Below are 22,821 nucleotides of genomic sequence, written 5' to 3'. Positions count from 1 at the left end.
TTAAAAGATGAATCATTCATTTATCATTTATTCAAGAAATCATGTATCTTCAAAGCTTTTAATGGGGGTTAATATTCTGATTTGGGACAGAGGAATACCTTTTTTATTATATGTGACAAAATAATTGCTATATAAAGCAATAAATAATACAGTTACAAGAAGAAATTAAAAAGAAACCTTTTTTCTTTGAATGAACCTCTGAAACACCTCAACTAACACCTCCACAGTCATACTGGTGTGTTTACGTTGATGTCCCAACAGAACGGACATCAAATCCCCACACTACTGCTCTAGTAAATACACCCCCCCACGCGTGTACACGCACACACACACACCTCTGCCCTCTCGATTACCTTCCTAAGATTGGACAAGCCTTTCATGGACGCCTACGAAGCCTCCTCTGCAGGTGTAGAGTTACCACTGCTTCAGACATCTGCACACTGCACTCAGCACTGTCTTTGTGTGTGAGTGCATGTGTGCTTATGCATTTGTGTGTCTTGCAGACTCAAACTGGCGTCTGGTCCAGGAGCCAAACACACCACCCACAATACACAGTGATGTTCCCCTCCCTCACCTTTTCAACCTCTCTTTTCTTTCCTACATCTTTCATTTCTTTGATTCTCCATTTCCATCCACGGGTTCTGCTACATGAGACTCCAACGGCTAAAACCAACTTTGTTAAACTGTCGCCGATGAAGCCACAGATAGCAACCTGATTCCCTTTGATGATCTTGTGATTCAGTTATCGCGCACTTACAGTACAGACCAAAAGTTTGGACACACCTTCTCAGGCTTCTCACCTTTTGCTTTGATTACTGCTCTGCACACTCTTGGCATTCTGTTGATGAGATTCAAGAGTTAGTCACCTGAAATGGTTTTCCAACAGACTTGAAGGAGTTCCCAGAGATGCTTAGCACTTGTTGGCCCTTTTGCCTTCACTCTGCGATCCAGCTCACCCCAAACCATCTCGATTGGATTCAGGTCCGGTCACTGTGGAGGCCAGGTCATCTGGCGCAGCACGCCATCACTCTCCTTCTTGGTCAAATAGCCCTTACACAGCCTGGAGGTGTGTTTGGGGTCATTGTCCTGTTGAAAAATAAATGATGGTCCAACTAAACGCAAACCGGATGGAATAACATGCCGCTGCAAGATGCTGTGGTAGCCATGCTGGTTCAGTATGCCTTCAATTTTGAATAAATCCCCAACAGTGTCACCAGCAAAGCACCCCCACACCATCACACCTCCTCCTCCATGTTTCACGGTGGGAACCAGGCATGTCCGTTCACCTCTTCTGCGCCGCACAAAGACACGGTGATTGGAACCAAAGATCTCCAACTTGGACTCATCAGACCAAAGCACAGATTTCCACTGGTCTAATGTCCATTCCTCGTGTTCTTTAGCCCAAACAAGTCTCTTCTGCTTGTTGCCTGTCCTCAGCAATGGTTTCCTAGCAGCTATTTTACCATGAAGGCCTGATTCACACAGTCTCCTCTTAACAGTTGTTCTAGAGATGTGTTTGCTGCTAGAACTCTGTGTGGCATTGACCTGTTCTCTAATCTGAGCTGCTTTTAACCTGCGATTTCTGAGGCTGGTGACTCGGATGAACTTATCGTCCGCAGCAGAGGTGACTCTTGGTCTTTCTTTCCTGGGGCGGTCCTCATGTGAGCCAGTTTCTTTGTAGCGATTGATGGTTTTTGCGACTACACTTGGGGACACTTTAAAGTTTTCCCAATTGTTCGGACTGACTGACCTTCATTTCTTAAAGTAATGATGGCCTCTTGTTTTTCTTTACTTAGCTGCTTTTTTCTTGCCATAATACAAATTGTAACAGTCTATTCAGTAGGACTATCAGCTGTGTACTGTATCCACTTCCTGCACAACTGATGGTCCCAACCCCATTTACAAGGCTTGAAATCCCACTTATTAAACCTGACAGGGCACACCTGTGAAGTGAAAACCGTTTCAGGTGACTACCTCTTGAAGCTCATCAACAGAATGCCAAGAGTGTGCGGAGCAGTAATCAAAGCAAAAGGTGGCTACTTTGAAGAACCTAGAATATAAGACATATTTTCAGTTGTTTCACACTTTTTGGTTCAGTATATAATTCCACGTGTTAATTCATAGTTTTGATGACTTCAGTGTGAAGCTACAATATTCATAGTCATAAAAATAAAGACAACTCATTGAATAAGAAGGTGCGTCCAAACTTTTGGTCTGGACTGTACTTGAAGCAAACACTACCTTTAAAATGCATATGAAAGAATATACAATAAAAATAGATTTAATATCTTCACAGACAAAAACAATAAACTACTCAGAAACAATTGTGCAATTTGGAGGTAATTTGGTACAGATGCAGTCTACCAATGGGTATGGCTGTAAATTAATTCACAGGAATAGTGCTTTTACACAGATCAGCACAAAAGGTACACATGGTGAATTAATGAGAAGAGTGATGGTATTATTAGCAGTTGGCAGAGCATAAGTCAGTCATAAAAGTAAGTGGATGTCTAAAAACAGAGAGAATACCTTGTAGATGTGTTAAAGAGACCCAGCACAAAACAGTGTTTGATGGTCATATTTCTTACTTGCATGAAACTGGGTGGTCTTCTGTGCAATTGCCCTGCATGTGGGATGTAGCCTACTCCACATAGTGAAGTATGACTGATGTACCCTCAGGTTCCAACTCTAAGCCACTGTGGCATCTGTACACCCCACATGCCAGACAAACATATAATTTAGCTTGAATGGATGATATTTAATTTTCTGCTGTGTTAAATTAATCATTTTCAACTATATTTTTATTTCAGAATACATCTGCTTTGTTATAGACAGAAAACCAGTCAAGTGCAAAGAAATGTTTTATGATCTTGATCTGCCTGTTTCTGTTAAAGGCTTCAGTTTTCTGTCATAGCTACAAATGATTATGAGATGAACGATCTATCCCAATATACAATAAGTTCTAATTAATGCTGAGTATAAAGAATGAGTAATGTCTGCTGTGGACCACTTCCGGTTCTTAGGAACCACCATTTCTCAAAACCTGAGCTGGTCGTCAATGTTCGAAAGAAGGCCCAGCAGAGACTGTACTTCCTGAGGCAACTCAAGAAGTACAACCTTCCACAGGGGCTGCTGGTCATCTTCCACATTGCCATAATTCAGTCTGTCCAGGTTTAGTCCATCTCAGTGTGGTCTGGCTCATCCACAAAACAGGACAGGTCCAGACTGCGACAAACCATCAGGGCTTCAGAGAAAATCATCATGGCTGGCCCTCCCTCCATCCAGGACTTAAACATGTCTAGGTTCAGGAGAAGAGCAGCTAAAATATCTGCAGACCCCACACACTCTGCACATAAACTGTTTAGGCTTTTACCTTCAGGTCGGCGCTACATAGCAATGTCTGCTAAAACCAGCCGCCTCAGAGACAGTTTCTTCCCCCCGGCTGTTTATCTGATGAACACTTGACAGTCAGTTCCAGAACAACACCATGCATACTTGGACACCACATTATATCTTATTGTAAAGTCAATTGTGTATATATGTACATTAAAAAAAGATATTCTTTATTATTGAGAGCAAAGTGTACCAGAGTCAAATTCCTTGTTTGTCTGTACAAACTTGGCAAAAAAGCTGATTCTGAATCGGAGTAAATTTCTCAAAATCAAAAAAACAAAAAAGAGGTACTATTTAACTTCATCTAACAGCTATAACTGAGAAGCAGCACAACATAATCAAAAGGACCACACAGAAACTCTTAGAGACCAAATAAGTTTAATATCCTTATTAAAATAATGTAAACTCAGATGCATCTATTGTTGGGTGCATTTTAGGATAATTTTATTTTTATGGGAAAAATACATACATCAGATGAGATCAAATGTACTGCCCGAAAAGTCACCCGTTATAAAAAACAAAACATGGACTAGATTAGAGCCATGAGGAACTTCACAGACAAGTGTGGCTACAGTTTAAAGCTATGAATCCGTGTGGACTGAAATGCTTTTTTTCTGTGAAATACAACCTAAGTGACTGTGGAGCATTTCCTTTAATTTAATGTTTAACTCCTATTGACGTCCCAACAGATTTCAGAGTAAAGTTAATCTAATGTATTGGTTTTTTTTAGCTTTCAACCTTGATGGAAAATGATGGGTGTGGTAATGTTGGGCCTAGAGGCCCATATTAACTCTGGAGGAGCTGTAGAGATTTACAACTCAGGTGGTGGAATCTGTTGACAACATGTAGAGAATAACTAGCACCGCACGTCACCCTGAACACACCATCCCCGTGGTGACATATGGTGAAGGCAGCATAATGCATCACATCAACTGAGAACAGTTGATGTGATGCATTATGCTATAGGCATCATGTGTTATCTGGCCCAGTCTAAGTCTAGACCTAATCATGGAGGCGGTCCATCCAATCCGTCTGACCTTGAGTTATTTTGCTCAGAAGAATGGTAAAAATTTCTTTCTCTAGAGGTGCTATGCTGTTGGAGACCAAACTCAAAGGACCTGCAGATGTGACTGTAGGAGCAGGTTTATGAATAATTAACTCAAGAGGGTTTTCATTTCTCTATAACAAAATGCGAATACCATGTAACCTTTCCCATTTCATTACAATTATGCACTAATTTGTGTTGGTCCATTACATACAATCTCAGTAAAATATAGTAGAGTTTGTGGATGATGTGGTTAGCATGAGAAAATATGGAAACGTTCAAGGGTGTATGAATACCTTTCATTAGTAAATCAAAGATCTGAAATCAGCTCCAAAACCTCTGATTGGTGCATCTCTAATCAAATGTGCCAAAGCTAAACCAATTTTGCCCATAACAAGTCTTTGAGTCAATATATAGCTCAGCTTACAAAGTTATTTTCATGGCTATCTTTCTGTATTGCAAATCATTGCAAAACAAAGTTTCCCATTATTTTTTGTGTGTCCAAGTAGCTGTAGTAAGAGGTGTCTGGCATGGTTTTAGACAATGCCACGTCAGCTGTGATTTACCCCTTTGGCGTGTAGTTTTATTGGCTTGCAGCCCCACAAGAGTTAGAAAACACACACACACACACACATAGACAGAGTGAAAAGCCCCAACTCTACAGGAACCGCTCCAGCCCAGACAGAGGCTGAATTGTTTTGTTTCCATAGTGACCTGGCAGCACACAGCTGACTGCAGCAAAAATACACACACAAATCCCGAGTGAAGACAAAGACCAACAGACACACACACACAAACGCCATTAAAGGGAGCCCACCGATATATGGACACAGGGACACACAAAAGAGAGGAGAGATATGGGGGAGAAAGAGCAGGAAGCGAGGAGGGGAAGAAGGAGAAGTGAAACTGGAGTAGGCTGAAAAGAAAAGAGTGAAAGGCAGATAAGCAAATGCAAAGCAGAGAGGCTAAAGATGTGTGGGTGGGATTAAAACATTTTTACTTCACAACCTTTATCCCTGCCTCACCAGAATATGTGGCCTCTAACATTATTCCTGCCTATACGGCCTTTAACCAAACCCCATCAGACCATATGAGCAGCTCTGTGCAGACCAAATAATCTCATCGGTCACACAGGCAGAAACATGACACCTTAGGATGGGCTGGAACGCCATCCTTTTTTTTTTTTCCACTAAGCGTAGGTAGTGAAAAGTTTTAGAGCTGCATCTAGCCAACTCCATGCCCCCCCTCCGTCGTTTGGTTTTTCTCTGTCCTCGCATGAAAGTGATAGATCTGGGGCTTTATGACCTCTTTATCGACACAAAGAGCGCATTGAGATTGGAGGAGAGAATAAGGGGGAAACCAGCCCTCTACTCATCACGAAACCCTTTTTCAGTACCACATTTCCTCTGCTTGTAACAACCACACCACCACCTATCAGTCTCTCCTGGACTTTTTTTAAAACTGTCCCCGTTTCTAAATTGTCCTTCGCTCCTGCAGAACTCTCACACTTTTTTACAACTAACCACACAGAGCAATGGTAAAGCAGTGAAAAGCATGAAGAGTAATTTTTCCCACCCCTATTTGGCAGATTGAGACTATTTGGACTCTTCTACAACCCATCTACACACACACGAGCGCTCACACACTCACACAAACACACACGCAGGAGTGCTGGGAGAGTACGACACTTTCTGACATCAGTGAGCAACTGCTGCCTGATTGTTACCAGATGGTTTTACCAGCTTTCCTGTGTGCGTCTCTTTAGTATTCCTCAAGGAACAACATTTCAACACAGCTACACTGATTTAACAATGTGGAAATGGGAGAGCTGGGAATCCCCCCAATTTTTGCTACAACTGCAATTTGTGTTTCAAAACATTGTTGTCACATAGTAACAAAATGTGACCTGATAAGAAAGTCCAAACCTTTGTATCTGCATTACTTTTTCAGCCTTTTGTACACTAAACCACATGTAACAACCTTACAACTTGAGCTCTACAAAAAACAAACTGCACCACTTACAATGGGTGAGCAGGCAGTGCATTTGTCAAAGGCCAGGCTGGCAGGCAGCACGTTGTCAAACCTGGAGAGAAAGCCTCGGATCTGTAGAGTTGAACAAAAAAGAAAAACACAAAACCAATCAAGTTGAACGAGACACTTAGGATAAATGTGTAGACAAATGCAGTTTTTGGTGTTTAACTCTAAACAAGGCAAGCTAAAATCTGTGGAAAACAGCCCCCCCTTTTTTGCTCATTTCTTGTGATTAAAAGTAAACGTAATGGTAGTACAGTAGTGAAACAAAAAAAGTTGTGACGCTGTTTCTTTGCATTTAGTAATAAAGGAGAGAGCTCCCTCTGGTGGCTGAAAGGTAAATGTCAACAACCTTTTTTAACTATTTTCCGTTATCCTTTCTCAACTAACTTGAGGCTAGTTATCTTTATTACAGTGCAAAACTGCACCCTTAAAGTTCCCTGGTGGTCATAAATCAACAAGCCGGGTCTTGAGATCCCCTTAAAAAACAAAGCAAATAAAAATTATTATAGTAAAGAATATATTTATGCTTCACATGTTAGAAGAGATTTTAAACAGCTATTCCAAATAAACTAAACCAACATATTAGCTGTTAATGCAGTTTGTGCTCTCATTATACCCCTGTTTAATTGAGTTAGTATAGGCAGGGTCAGGAACCTTTGCCACAGGTCTGAAGGACCCTTTCGAAACACATACAACCACGACTGAATAGTTATGGAAAACGTCATAATAACAATAACTTACGTCATTATTAAAATCAAGAATTTATTTTCATAATGAGTTATTCATAATAATAAATCAGTAAGTTTATGAAAAATAAAATGTATTTATAGCTAAGAATAGAAAATAAGACAATACAAATAGACTGTGGGCAAATAAGTGTATAAAAATAATGTTTTTTTTGTTTACATGGTTTTTATGATGAATTGATGCAAAAATTTTATTTGAAATAGAAATTAGATTTTCAATAAACAATCTGTATACAATGCAAACTCTTAACTACGGTCTGTTCTCTTTATTACTACTCTTGGGCACTGTGCTTAAATGTGACATTTCTTTTTTCAACTGATTCATTGATTCATTTAAGAAACAATTTATCTAACCCAACCTGGTTCTATGTGAAAATATATTTTTTACCCTTGCTGAAGCGTGAATTAATTGGGATCAACCTTATTTTCTTGGTTCAATTTGACTAGCCCCACCCACATTTGATTACTGCCCCTCATCCAGACTAATAAAAAAAAGTTGCCTAAGGCGAACTTGTTTGGCAAGATGAAGTAGGCTAAAAGATCTCAAAAAGAAATACATCATGCCTCTATCTAAAGAAATACAAGCACAGATGAGCAATAAACATACTGACATCCATCAGTCTGAAAAGGTTACAAAGCTGTTTTTAAGGCTTTGGGACACAAGTCACAAATCACAGTCAGAGCCTTTATTCACAAATAGAGAAAACATGGATTAAAAAAGTACAAACTTAACGCGTGGCCTAGGCAAAGTTCATACTTAAATTCAAATGAGATGCTGTGACATGATCTTAAACAAGCAGTTAATGGTTGAAAACCCTCAAATGTGGATACATTAAAACAATTCTGCATATTGGGCCAAAATCGCTCCACAGTGACAAAGAAGACTCATGTTCAGTTGCTGCTTGGAGGCAGCTCCTGCTGTCAATGGTGGCAGAAACAAATATTAGGTTAATTAATGTATTACATCTGCTTTATACTGGTTATCTTTGTCTGATAATAAAATAATCTAGATAGACAGCCCTAACGCCAATAACTCTTAATAACACAGTATATAAAGATAGCCCAATGCCTTTATGCAGCTTTCATTTCTGCCCACTTCTGTTGCACTTTCACAGTTAGTGAAAAATGTGGAAATGAAAAGCCTTTTATGTTTTCATTTCTAAAGTTGTGTATCAGGTCTTTGCTGTATTCTTTTCCTGTTTTTTAAAGACATAACCTTCACCTACCTCTCCTCTGTTGTAAATATTTTTAGGCCACTTCTTCTTCTTTTCTATTTTACTTGCCCCCTTTCTTTCTTATCAAAGCAAACACTGTTTAACGTGCTTCAATCATGAGGTTCAAGAGCTCGACACAGAATGGGAGAACAAGTGGTCAAATCAAATAGAAGAAAGAAAAACCTTCAAAATGAGTACAGAGAACCCTGGTTTCTAGGAAGCAAAGGATGAAGCCCAATCTAGCCCCTTTTTCATCTCCTAATAGAGAAATCTGGGTTTATATAAACCCAGATTTGATGGTGAACTGAGGTGAATAGATATACATCTTAAAATCTGTGCCACACTATGTATTAAACTGGTAATTATCACTGGTATGCTACATAAAGAAGAAACATCAGCTTATCACATCTTAACAACATTCTTCTTTTTGTAAACATGTTTTTCATTAAATTCTTGCCTTTTATATCTATTCATCTCTGGTCATTTGTAATACATTGGCATATTCAGGGAAAGAGTAATACAAAATTGATGGTAGGGCTATCAATTTGACTGTAATAACAGTCATAGTAAATTCAGTATTAATGTAAGATGGGCGCTCGCAGGCCACTCAAATCCAATAAATGATGAAAGGGTGTGTAGACGAGTGAGTTAGATTAATGGGAAAGTGGGATAAGAATAACAAAATATAAACCTGCAGAGCTTTCACAGACAACATACTGGATACACATCACACTGCATTTGAGGGAAGGTAAAGTACACACACTAGGCTACTCTGCTATACTGCTTTACTAAAATATTCCTACTGCTTGAACCTTTTACCATGGGTCTTTTGGCTGCTTCTGTAATTGTTATTTAGTAATTTAGGTAAGGTCTTCTTTAATCAAGGTCATATATAGAACACTGTTACATTTAAGAAAAAAGCAACCATTGTGCTGTCCATAGGCCCTACAGCCAAATATTAGTTTGCAGATCCAGTCTCTGGTTTAAAAAAAAATCATCTAACACTACAAATACAAAAAGACCAATTTAAAACTAAATGTGACCCACCAAAAATTCAAGTTGATAGCACCAGATATATCATTATATGCTGTATAACCTTGTGTGCTTCAACGTTAACAGATTTGTCTCTGTTCAGCCACTTAATGCTCTCCTTGTCCAGCCTTTCCATTTAGGAAAGTCTTGGTAGGTATGGATTTGTGCTACTATTTCCATTTCAAATCTCAAGTTCAAAGCTTAGGATAGTGTTTTTTTATTCATTAGTACTTGTATTTGTGAAACTGTGTGTAGCCACACCCACGATATTGTAACACGAGTGTTTTATTTCCTTTCTTTAATAAAAGGCTGTGAAACAGGGCAGCTCCTCTGAGAGAATGGACTGTCTCTCCCTGGCCAGCCAAAGATAACTTTGACTCGCTTGTGTCTTCATTGCATACCTTCTTTGAGTTTATCAGTGTGTCTAAATCTGACAGCAATATATAGAGAAACTCAAAATATATATTCAGTAATTACTGATCTTCATATCGACATTGATAACATCGTGGTATGGCCATTTGTAGCGGATTGACAGTCCTTTGAACCAGATAGGGGTCAGGTTGAGGAATTAGATTTTTCAGTATCTTGTGTGTCCGCCAGCTGCGTCTCTCAGAGCAACACATCTTCTTCGCATGGAGTTGATCAGATTGTCGATGGTGGCCTGTGAAATGTTATTCCATTCCTCCTGGAGTGCCAAACGGAGCTGACCCACATTGCCTGGAAATGGGACACGGTCCCGGGCACACCTATCCAGAACCTCCCAAAGATGCTCTATTGGGGACATGTCTGGTGAATATGCAGGCCAGTCCAGAACTTCAATGTCCTCTGTTTGAAGGAATTCCATGCAGATGCGGGGAACATGAGGTCAGGCATTGTCATGTTGAAAGGTGATGTCATGCTGGCGCACAAACGGCACAACAAATGTGGTGAGAGTCTCGTCCCGATATCTTTGTGTATTAATGTTCTCTTCAATGAAGTGCAACGGTGTCCATTGCCCGTATGTGACGCCTGACCACTTCATATGCAACCCTGGGCATAACATTTGCATCTGCAAACCATTCACCCTCGTGTTGCCAGTCTTCCATCTGCACGATACAACTGGAACCTGGATTCATCCGTGAACATCACTCATCTCCAACGTGCCAAGGGCCATCGGACATGTGCATTCGCCCATGCAAGTAGGTTCCTACGCCGGACAGCAGTGAGATCCAGACCACGGTGAGGGCGCCGAGCATGCAAGTTGGCTTCTCGTAGGCGGTTACGGACAGTCTGAGGTGTGATGCGTCTGTTGTGCAGACCAATAGTCTCATCAGCTGTGTGTCACTGGTCTTAGCCGATCCCACAGATGGACGATGTGGCGATCTTGTGCTAGAGTGGTCACACATGGCCGACGAGGTTGAGGTGGATTTGCAGTAGTGCCAGTCTGTTGGAAACGACCTATGGTCCAATAATGGACATTGAGCCGTGCAGCTACTGCTCTGGTGGACATCCCTGCATCCACCGTGCCAACGGCATGCTCCTGCATAACTTGCGACAACTGAGGCATTATGACTTGTGACAAAATTTGACATTTTGGGGTGGCCTTTTATTGTCCCCAGTCCAAGAATTGTCTAGCTGTTGCTCATTTTGTCTGATCACCCACTGGACATGCCCCACACCATGTGCTGAGTAAAAAACAACTCACTGAGTAATGCTCACTGACAGCAAGTTGGATTAAAAATTATACACAAATCAAGAAAAATATTACTTTTGTACAATAAAATGTCAGCAAATGCTCATTTACAGTTGTTAACTCCATATGGCAACAATATTTTACTAAGGGCGTTTATATTTTTGTTCAGTGTAGATGACATTTGAAGGTAATTTGTAGCACTGGACTTTACTGTTAAGAGATTTTATTTGAAAAAAATAAAATAAAAGCATGTTTCTTTTTACATCCACTTCACAATATGCACTACTTTGTGTAGGTCCATCACATGAAACCCCAATAGATTTAAATATTGTTCGGTATCAGTCTATGGACAGTTATCATGAATATATTACCCTAAACAATTTGGAAGTATAACTCAGAAATCACATTTCCAGTAATTATGAAGATTTGACTAATTAAAACGGAGATGTCGCCCTCCTTATGTGTTACAAATGGGCTCCTGATGTGGTTTACTGTGTTTTTGATCTCTTTACTTTGGCTCCATCAGTCTGCAAAACCCTTTTCCTAATGGTTTTCTCACTTATCAACATGACCTTTGGCAAACCACACATGGGAAGCAATATTCTTCTTGGAGAGCAAACCTTTCTTAATGCAACTTGACTGTATGCAATCCAATTATTGAGAATCAAACATTAGTGAATTTGAAAGCAGGTTGTGGTTCCCTGGTACTTAAAGAAACTCCAAAATAACAGCAGCAAAAGAGATGAGCAGTGACCAGAATACTAAATCAAAAATAACAGGTTGTATAATTTTTAACATCACCACAAGCTGTCACTGTGGCACCACAGAAAGTAAGGACCAGCAGCCTCAGCCTCAATATTCACAGTTTGTCAGGCTCAATATATATTCTAATACTCAAGGATTACTCAGCGATGCTCCCAGGCATATTATTTTTTTGGCACCTCTCTCTCTTTGATAATAATCATATCTGTCTGCACACATATACAGAAGCATTTGCAAGGCATTCTGCTATGGGTTATTTGGCAGAAAAATCCCGAGCAGCAAAGGTGTCAAGCAAATTGCACGGATTCATATTCTCTGGATGACGAATCATAATGATGATGCAAATGGAGGTGGTGAGATGCAGCACTCCGTTAGCCAAGAACATAGTTTGGACATCTCCAAATCCTCTTATCTTCCTTTACATTGTGACTCACCCTAGTCCTGAGTATTTAACCATGATGTCAGCCAGTTTCTATGTTCCTTCTAATCAATACGAGTGCTGTTAGTTTTGTTTTTTTAACCATCTTAAGTTAAGTTCTTAAGTTAAGACTAAATTTGAAATAAAAACTATCTGACAACCTTTAATTAATGAAAGAAATATAAGCAACGTATATGGTTATTCATAAACTTACTGAAATCAAGCTCATCTTGAGTTTTACGACTGGATCCATCACCAGAGACAAAACACAGGCCATCCACTTTTTAGTGTGTCTGAACAGACGAAAGGGAAATCACAGCACGTGTGCACATATCCTGACAAGCAAAGTCACTCTCAATCTTCTTCCATAGTCTTTAATCAGGTTCCTTTGATTCTGTTCACTAATAGAGCCACCTCAACAACCATGAGATGATGTATGAAGCTAAATTAACACTGACAGTCTAGTGCTGGAATAAAAGGAACAAAATGTTGGCATAAGACCCAAGGTTGAAGCAAAGATAAATCATAAAGATTTAGTTGATGAGTGGTTTTTACCTAAAAATCCTCTCCTGATTCAGGCTCACAGATACACGCTAATTATTTGAAGGACAACTGGGTTTAGACAAACTTTGTCCAGCAGGAAGCCTTGTAAATTCAAGTGATGCACAAACCCAAGGGTATTGCAGAGCCATTGAATGGTGGGCTGCAAAAAAAAATCTAAGAGATCCTTACTCATAGTCTTTTGGTTTAATCCAAAGGGTGATGTTCCTCATTGCTTATTCAGCAGGGTTGCCTGTAAAAAGGATTTTCTCTTCTAAAGGAACATGGCAGCATCACTCAGGCATTTGAACAAACCACAAGACAAGACAAAATGTGTAGTTCCCACTTGGAGAAAACAAACCTAAGGACTTCAGCACAAAGACTATACCAACCATGAAGCATGGTGGTGGAGGTGTGATGATTTGGGCTTGTTTTGCAGTACAGCTGCATAAAATATGAAGACAGTCTTTAATTTCCAAAGGTGCGACATAACAATCACAAAGCACTGCTTGGATGCAATATCTGGTCAGCTAATATATTTTATTTGTCATACTATCAGGCTTCATATGTCACAAGTATAGTAGTTTCACTGCCCTTGATCTCCTCAGGTTTTAGTGACTGAGAAGCTAGAACTCGCCGATATTTCTGTGGACATCTTAATGATGTAAAATATAGAGAAAAGTGAGAGAAATGTGGGTTAATCACAGTAACATCAAAATCCGATGGTTTCCTAATATTGCGCAGTCTAATTTTACAGGTACATGATCTCAGCACCTTTTAAGTCATTGAGTCAACCACAAATTCCCCTCAAGCCCGAGGAAACCTAAAGTCAGATGTGAGGCCATCTGTCTGACACATAAAATCAGGCCGAAATCTGACCACACAGCAGGATAATGTTCGCAAGAGCCATAAAAAATAAACAAAGAGGTGGCTAAAGAAAAATTAACATGATGCAAGGAAGCAATTAAAGCCAAGCTGGTCATGTTAAAAAGCCGTGCCAGGACCTAAACAAATGTGTAGCGTTAAAAAATAAATGCCTGCAAATATTAGTGAACTGTAGCAATGGTATACATACTAGGATACAGTTTTAAACTTAGTTTATGTTTAATAATAACAATTGATATGGTGCATGCCATGTGTTTACATTTGCCTAATTTTAGGATCTAGTAAAGTTTGTGTAGGAGGTTGTGTTTTCTTATATAATTTGCCTGGCGTTTAGTCGTACCTTGCATCCAAAGACCGATGCTGGAACAGATTGACAAGTATAATCCACACATTCAACTAAGTTACTGTTCAAACTTTTTCTGCTGAATCAATGTTTTTTTTAAAAAGGTATGCATATCTGGTGTCTAATTCAGAAATGATTTCAGAACTGGACCAAAGTAAATTGACTGGGCATTGATAAAAGCACATTTGGCCTTTGTGAGCATTTTTATTTACTAACGAAAGTTATTATTTCATATAGACTCAAAGCTTTATCCATAATCCAATTTTAAATTGGGCACATTGAAAGAAACTTCACATTTTAAATAAAGAACGCATACTTTCATATGAGCAGCCTTATGTTGAATATCATAAAAAAGTCCTTCACTCTCAGTAAATGGGTTTCCAAGTATTGGTCAGACCAAGATCTCTTAATTATGCTGGCTTTGAGGCATGAGGAGTATGCTCATTAACGATCTTCAGTCCTGTTTGATCTTTCTGTTTATAACAAAGCCATGTCGTAGATGACTTTGGCGTAGACGTGGATGTACTAATGAATACGGCTTTGAAACATGTTGCTTTGATTAAGTTGCTATATTAACTACAGAAATAGGCTGTTTTGACTAAACAGAGCAAGGTTTTTCCACCATGTTGCCTTTCGGTTTGTTCAGGGCAGATTAAAGGTTTTTCATTTCAAAATGTTAGTCAATCAGCCAGTCAGTTTCTAAAATGGAGCCTGTTTTAAATCTTTAATTAGTATTTTAACTCCCTTAATAAAATCTACACATATACACATATAGTAGGCATTGATGTCATTAACTTTGGCTCATTAATAATGCATTTTAATAGTTGTATATTCAGGGTTAACACAACCTTATTGATTTTATAATCAAGAATTGAAAGTTTGGTTTATTGTTGTTAAAGCTCCTGCTATTACATGCAGTAATTGTTATAGTCTTACTTTATTTATTTTAGGTCTATAATTATAATATAAATGTTTCATGTTCCTGCATGGATTCATTTTACTGTAATGATTTTTTGAAAACAATAAATCAGTGCTCGCGTTTGAATTTATTGTGGATATGCTTTTATCTACAATTCAGTAAACTGGAAACTAGAACACAGTGCCTTTAATATTTGGTTAAATATCTCTTAGCAAATTGAACCTCAGCCAGATTCTTGTTCTAATCATAAACAAGGTTCTGGGATAGTTCTGGCAGAATATTTGATCACTTTTCTCGGGCGTTTGGTTGGCTTTTCTGGCATGGAGCTGGCTTTTTAGCATAGTTCTCTAACTTTTAACAGGTTTGAGGTCCAGTCATTGGATAGGCCATTCCAGAGACATAATATTAACCTGCTTCATCCAAGCAAAATCCTGTAATGTAGTGGTTTGGTGATTATTTATCTCTTGTTCCCTACTTTCAATTATCTAGTTCTGTGCTAAATTGTCCCCCTCAGAAGTAAAGAAATTAGTTAGGATATTCAGGAATAACAGAAATCGTGAAGTCACCAGTCTGCCATGAACTGGAAACTACTAGAACAACAGTGTCACTCCCAACAGTGAAGCCAGTTTTATATCAACATGTATTAAGAGACCAAAATAATATTTTGCCTGCTCCTAAATCAACACCTTCATGTTTGACTGAAATTTGCAGATGCCATTGTGGACAAACCAAATGCCTTCGGCAGAAAAACTTTTTGGTCAGACGAGAAAGGACTGAGCTACTTGGCAATCAATGTAAAAAAGTATGTTTGGAGGAGTCAATGCAAGTCTTTCACTGACACTCTGTTGTAAAGCATGGTGGTGGCAGCATCACGCTTTGCTGCCAGTGTTACAGGTGCACTGCACCAATAATATAGGAGGGAAACTATCGACAAATTCTTCAACTACACCTCAAATCAACAGCTAAATGGCAAGACCTTGAACACAAGCTGGGTGTTAAAACAGAACAAGGATCCAAACACTGATCAAAACTGGTTTTGGAATGGAAAAGCAATAAATACTAAGCTCTTGGAATCTCCTTTCCAAATCACCAAACTCGAACCTGTTGAAAGTTGATTGACTGTGGGTCAACATTAAGTCTGTGTCAGGAGACAAACCAATTCAAATGAGCTTTACTGATTCTGCCAAGAAGAGTAGTCAAATATCCAGCCAGAAATAAGCCAGAAACTTTGACAGCTAAACATAGCAGTGGGTGTATATTATGAGCCATATACTGGGGGTGTATATTTGAGCTGTGTAAACCGCTGGCGTTGTGTGAATTTGGAGAAATCTGCAATAAATTCAAACTTGTTCACCTGTGTATATAGTTGCTTTTATAGCTTCTACTATAGCTACTTGCTGTACTGGCTATGTGTCAGTCAGCTGACATTGTTCAGGGAGTTAAGTTCACAATGCCCATTCTTGTGTGTTTCAGCAGACCTGTTCAAATTATTTACTCCGGTCATTTTTGATTCATCCAGTTTAACAATACCTTAAACTTCACATATTTCTTAGAATCTGTCTCTGTTGTTTATTTACAACAGTATAGCTTTCTTAAGATGTGTGTGTTTGTATCTGTGTGGTTTCCATTTGCCTGTCACTTTGCTCCTGGTACACTTGAATTTCCCCACAGAGGGACAAATAAAAGATTGTTGTATTACATTTTTTCTCCTTTACCTCATGCCTAAGTAAGGATTTTATAAACGTATTCATGCTGTTCAAAGCAGAGATCTCTCTCCCTGGTAATAAGATGAGTGTGTGTAAGTGGGCTGACCTGATGAGGCACAAGACCGAGAGACGTGGGAGGTTCGTTCATTCTGTCGTCACTGCTGCTGGCCACTGCGTAGCCCCTGAAAATAGAAAATATGAGCAAGTTTATGTGGACTCACAAATCTAAGTATTTAATCAAACTGAGCTGAAATAAACAATATCACACCTCCAATGCCTATATCAGAAAAACATGAAAATAGATGTATGTTGAATGTATTACTGTATTCACAAAACACTTTTTTTTTCTAAATTATGAGTTTAAAGCCAATTTCAAATGTTTGCTCGTCTTTTTCTGGTTAGAATTATAACACAGTGCCAAAGTAAAGCAACACAATTTGAAGGGGATTTTAAAAGAAAGAAACAAACACAGCAAACCGTTCATGAAAAATAGGAACCTTTGAGCTCGGCCCTACTGTGACAAATCACAGTTTCTCTAACAATTTTCTGACAACTGCTTCAGGGTTAGGCGTGTCTTTCGCACACAGAGTCAAATTCCTGTGGCCAAACATATCAATTTTTTTCATATTTTTATACCTGTATTTAATTTCTTTTGAAAAGGCAAAGCAAACCTTTGTGTGCCAGTCGTCCATGAAAATGAGCTACAAGCAGCGTTTGCTATGTAATCCACCTCTGTTTTTTTCTTTTTTGCCCCAATGACCTTGTTGCAATGCTGTGGGGCCCCCTACTGTTCCCAGATATCATAAAGGGATAACAGAAATGTTAGGCTTTGGCTTTAATGTCTGATTTTAAACAATCCACCAGAACATTAAAATACAGCTGAAACGACACGTCTACATACACTGTATAAAAAAAACACATGACACTGTCACTGTCTAACATTAAATCAAACTCCACTTGTTTTAGGTCAGAATTACCCAAAATATTTCTGTTTGCTGGATGCCAGATTTTTTATTGCCTTCAGAATTCCTAAGTTTACATAAACCAAGATATCATCTGGGATTTTCCAAATTGTTTAATTTGGAAAATCCCAAATGATGACGCCATGGCTTTGTAAGCTTTTGATTGATTAATTTCCAGAAATGTAGTTAAATGGAGACCCACTCATGGATGGAATTTTAGGCAAAACCTCAAAAACAATGCTTGAATGACATCATGAGAAAATCAAAAGAACCCCAGTGAGATATCAGGAGGAGAACTGTGGACCTCCACAAGTCAGATTCCTCTTTAGGTACATTTTTGAGATGCCTGAAAGTGTCATGTACATCTGTTCAAACAATCATACGCAAGTAGAAACAGTAGTGGAAAGCCCATTTGTGCTTTACAAAACTCAGATCAAAAGCTAAAGACACTGAAGATGCTGTAAGAAGCTTCTAAGATAGTGTAATTATCCACAGTGAAGCAAACCCTGAACTGGAAGGCCACTCAACAAGGAAGTAGCCATCACGTAAAACACAACATAAAAAGCCTGATTATAGTGAGATAGACATACATTTTTGGAGAGATGGCATTATGTTCTGATATAAGAAAGCTTGAGATGTTTGGCCATACTGACCAGTGTTGCAACTGGATGCAAGCTTTAGAACAGCATCCCATGCTGAAGTACAGGGGTAGTAGCATCATGTTGGATTTGTTCTGCTGTGAGAGGGACTGGAAATTGTACCAAATACTAAGAAGTAAGTAAGTAGAAGTAACTAGAGAGTAAGAAAAATCTTGCTTGAAATAAGGCAGTTGTGTGCCTTTTTACTCAGTAAACATTGTGTTTCCACTTTATGGGTGTTCCTTTTTCAGACCAAAATGATTTCCCCTTGTAGCTTCTTGCACTTGGAGATGTTTGCCAAATACAAAACAACTCAAACTTGGCATGTGCACAAAGAGACATGGAGCTTATTTGTGCATTGACATCTCAAAAGCAATTTGTACAAACACCACAGCTTTTGTATGAGCTCCATGACTACGGGTAAACCTAACCAGTTTGAAAAGATTTTGCTCCTTGCAAACAGCTAGGAAAATTTCTCATCTCACACTGAGTTGATAATGGTTTTACAAAGTCAGAAATGTCTGTCAAACTCCTTGAACACCTGCGTGCCAATTATGTGCAACCCAGAGCTGTGAGAAAGAAATACATTTTAAAAATCGATTTTGGGACTTTTGAGGATAAAAGCATATTAGGAGCAGATTAAAGGCAAAGAAAAGAACATAAATTAAGTGCTAACTTAAAATAGTGAGATCTTTGTGTAAAGAAAGAAGCAAGAGACCCTCACAAGTAAAGACAGCATGTGAAAACCTGTTTTAGACTTTGCTCTTGAAGCTTTTCATCCCAGAACGAAAGAGCAGATGGGAAACACTGCATCTCAAAACACTAAGAGAAAATAGCTGTCCCATCAAGCCCAGCAAGTGGCCTCTTTAGTACAAACACACACTCGCACAAATCTATTTTTACCAAGGCACATCGGTAAAAACATGACTACACACTTAATAGGCAGGAAAATAACTTCTTCAATGTTTTGAAAAAAGATCAACTGGCTGCAGGAAATATCAAGCAACCACAGATTACAAAGAGAAATTAAGAGTTCACTGAACCTTGGTGTCAAAAGGAAGAAAAGGCAGGACAGCTGTGACACAAGTTTCTGAAAATACCTGCCGCACAGTAAAAACTCAGCTGTGGAGCTGCTCCATTAATAAGGCAACATCTCCCTTACTTTTATCTTGTAGTGATCAAAGTTAACTTTAATCTCAAACAGCTACTGGTATTAAGGGCTGCTTAATAAGGCATACAGGGCTCTACTCCTTACAAGTCCCTGGAAAGAGCTTCAGTCACTTTAGATTCAGATATGAAGGACATGAGAAAGAGGAGTAAGGATTATTTTGTTTTATGATATGTAGTAAGGAGATAAAGCACTATTTGAAGAAACACACGCCCCAGGGATGAGAGGAATGGGATGCAAACCCTCAAGGAATTTTGATGATTTTCTTCATGAATAAAAAGACAAGTAGCCATCTGCGAGCTTTCCCAAAGGACAACTCAGTTTGTGGATGATCTGCTGCTTGATGACACAATATCAGGACATCAGGGACCTGTACTACAAAAGCAGGTTTAATGGCTTATTGAGTTTTGGTTTTACAAAGCTAGTGTTTTAAGGGCACAGTTCTTAATTGGTTTAATTCCTACCTGTCTGAAAGATGTTTGTCGTTTGAATTCATTTTCCTCCTCCAAGGCCCCTTTGAGTTGTGGGGTACCTCAAGGCTCCATCTTAGGACCTATCCTTTTCTCCCTTAATTTGCTTCCTTTGGGGTCACGTAGAAAATACGGTATTTCTTTTCATTGTTTTCAAACTTGGATGGAGATAAACTTCTTACATTTAAATAAAAATAAGAAGATGATTGTTTTTTGGAAAAAAAAACTGACTTGCCTTCAGGATTCAGCAGGGGTATTGCTCCTTTGAGTTCTTTTAATTGTACTGCTGTGACGAATCTTGGTGTGGTTTTTGCTAACTTTTTAAAATTTGATAAACAGGTCAGTGCATTGGTCTAGTCTAGTTTTTATTTGATGTTAATTAGCAAAATCAAACCCTGTTTACCTTACAGTGGCCTTGAAAGGGTGATAGATTTTTTTGCCTCTAGACTGGACTACTGCAACGCTCTTTATGCTGAGTTGGACAACTCTCTACTACGTCGCCTGCAGCTGGTCCAAAACAGTGCAACCCGTTATAAGCAATGTGAACACATGCCCCTCTATTGTCCTCCCTGCACTGGTTGCCTGTATGTGTTAGGATTGATTTTAAGATTTTAATTTTGGCTTTTAAGTGTTTAACAGGGCTGTGGCAAACTACAACAATAACGGTTTTAAAGTTTTTCCAATTACAAAACAGATGAAATTATTTTTTAAAAAGAAAATTCTGGATTAGTCTGTTTTGATGCATTTACCAAGTATGGGGAAAGAAAATACAGATTTCTTTAAGTATTTGACCTGCAGGTCAAAAGTCAGAGGTGATTAAGGGCAAATGTACAATTATCTGTCACTCATAATCTATTTTGTGCACCAGTTGACACTATGGGCACTGTTTTTATATAAAATATTCCCATTGGAGACTCCATGCAGACAAAGAGTGTCCAAATCACTAACATTAGTCAGGATAACATTGGGCACACACACCCTTCATTGTGCTGTAGAATGGACACCATCAACTCCACAGCCAGGGCTCCGGCAATCATGGCAAGACCTGGTCTGCTGACGGTGCACTGCTGATCCAAGGTCCGATCCCTGGTGGACTATTCACAAAAAAAAGGTCAAAAAAACTAACTCATAACATAATTTCAAATAAAGTTTGACACATTATTTATGTAAAGAATATGGCACAAATCCAAACAACTTTAAACTAAAGGAAATCTTGGTAAACGATGTCATGTATAAAAGCACTAAGGGCAAATTCAGGATTACAAGCTGTTGAGACACATTGGCAAACCTTGTTATATTTCCATCCAAGTAGGCTTTTATTGATGCAACAATGTTTTCATAAACAACACCATTAGCCTGTCCCACTCATTGACAGCAGGGTCATCTCTCCTAGCTTTAACTGGGAGCTCTCCAGCCAATAAATGGAAGAATGAGCCATTAGTGTCTGCAAAAATTGCACTTTATCTAAAAGTAATCCTGCTATAAACACTGTTGATCAACAACCGATGGAAAGTTAGAGCTCTAGAGCTTGTTTCATTTCTTTATGACAGCTGATCAGTGGCGCAGTAATGAGATATTTGTGATAACACCCAGACGACTACAAAACAAAAGCGACTTGTATCAACATTATATTTAAACCCTTTTTCCGTTTTTATTTTCCAAGCTGAAACTTTTCTACATGTAAATTTTAGTGAAAGCAGGCTGATGGCTCTAATTTTGAGAATAACATTACTATAATCTGTGACTGTGGGCAGAAGCTAAATGACATTTGTAGAACTCAATGAAGAAAAAAGCAGGTTTCCAGAAAATGGCTTTGGCCTTTTTAACTGATGAACGGGCTCAAACAATTCTCAGGTGAAAAGGTAATGAAGGAGGGTAAAGAAAGACAAAAGGGTGAAACAGCTGTCAAGGGACAAAAGCAGGATGTGGGTGATGAAGAAAGTGGGATTTTTGCTGAAGTATGTAGTTTGAGTTAGGTCCACTTTATGTTAGAGTGTCGGGAATAAAAATAAGATTTTTCTTTAAAGCTGAACCGAATCTGGAAACAATGAGATAAAAAAGAAACTCCTATATAGAAACAGCAAATAATCACCATCACTGGAACTAGTTATTGGACATTTGCTTAGTTTAAAACCGATATTCAATCTGTCTTTTCTGCCTCTAGTAGACAGAGTACAAGGAGGTTATCAGAGCAATTGCAATTTTATCTAATGTTGCTAAACATGACATTCCTGTACGTTCTTCTTCCTTCCAGGTTGGTTTTTATTTACCATCTTTTCTTTTAAAAGTGCAGCAACACGGATTGTTTTGCTATCTCACAACATCAAAAACTGTTCTACCTGAACCCAAGACCTTTGAGAAATGTTTTAGTATCTCATCTTCTTTTTAAAAATAGTCCTTTGATCCACCATAATATTGGTTGTTCATCTATTGAGTAAATATGGAAAAAAAGCTCTTAAATTGCCTTGCAAAAATATTGAGATATTTGTGATAACACCCAATAGTGTGATAACTATTGGGTGTGAAAACAATATTTTGAACTATTTTTCATAGTTCAAATGAAAAATATTGTTTTCATTTGAACTTTTCCTATCCCCGTGAATATTACAACCCCAACATTCAGGGGATTTTTTTTGTGAAAGGCCAATACAAAGTAGGCCATAACCATGAAGTGGAAGGACATCAAATCTGAAAAGGGTGGTGTGCATTTGTATTCAACCCCCTGAGTCAAAACTTACAGATGGGAGTATTTTGGGTAAAGGATCTACCAGCTTTCTACATCATGACACAGAACACTTTTGGCCATTTTTATTCTCAAAACTCCTCAAGCGCAATTAAAGTAGATGGAGAGCTTTTGATGACATCAATGCTCAA

At 38.7% G+C, this 22,821-nt stretch overlaps 1 protein-coding gene across 3 annotated transcripts in view; it reads right to left on the bottom strand.

Moving 5' to 3' along the window:
• atg7 (ATG7 autophagy related 7 homolog (S. cerevisiae)) overlaps positions 1–22,821 on the bottom strand; it is a 104,726-nt gene that overhangs the window by 48,190 nt on the left and 33,715 nt on the right. For all 3 annotated transcript variants that reach the window (XM_047347015.1, XM_047347016.1, XM_047347017.1), the window contains exons 15-17: positions 20,926–21,041; positions 16,816–16,891; positions 6,461–6,541 (exon numbers count right to left, since the gene is read on the bottom strand). In XM_047347015.1, the coding sequence (XP_047202971.1) occupies positions 6,461–6,541; positions 16,816–16,891; positions 20,926–21,041 (273 nt within the window). The remainder of the gene's footprint in view (positions 1–6,460; positions 6,542–16,815; positions 16,892–20,925; positions 21,042–22,821) is intronic.

Source organism: Girardinichthys multiradiatus, chromosome 20 (genome assembly GCF_021462225.1).
Source record: "Girardinichthys multiradiatus isolate DD_20200921_A chromosome 20, DD_fGirMul_XY1, whole genome shotgun sequence".
Classification (NCBI taxonomy): domain Eukaryota; kingdom Metazoa; phylum Chordata; class Actinopteri; order Cyprinodontiformes; family Goodeidae; genus Girardinichthys; species Girardinichthys multiradiatus.
Note: the sequence above shows the minus strand (reverse complement) of the source record. Positions and strands in the feature narration are given on the sequence as shown.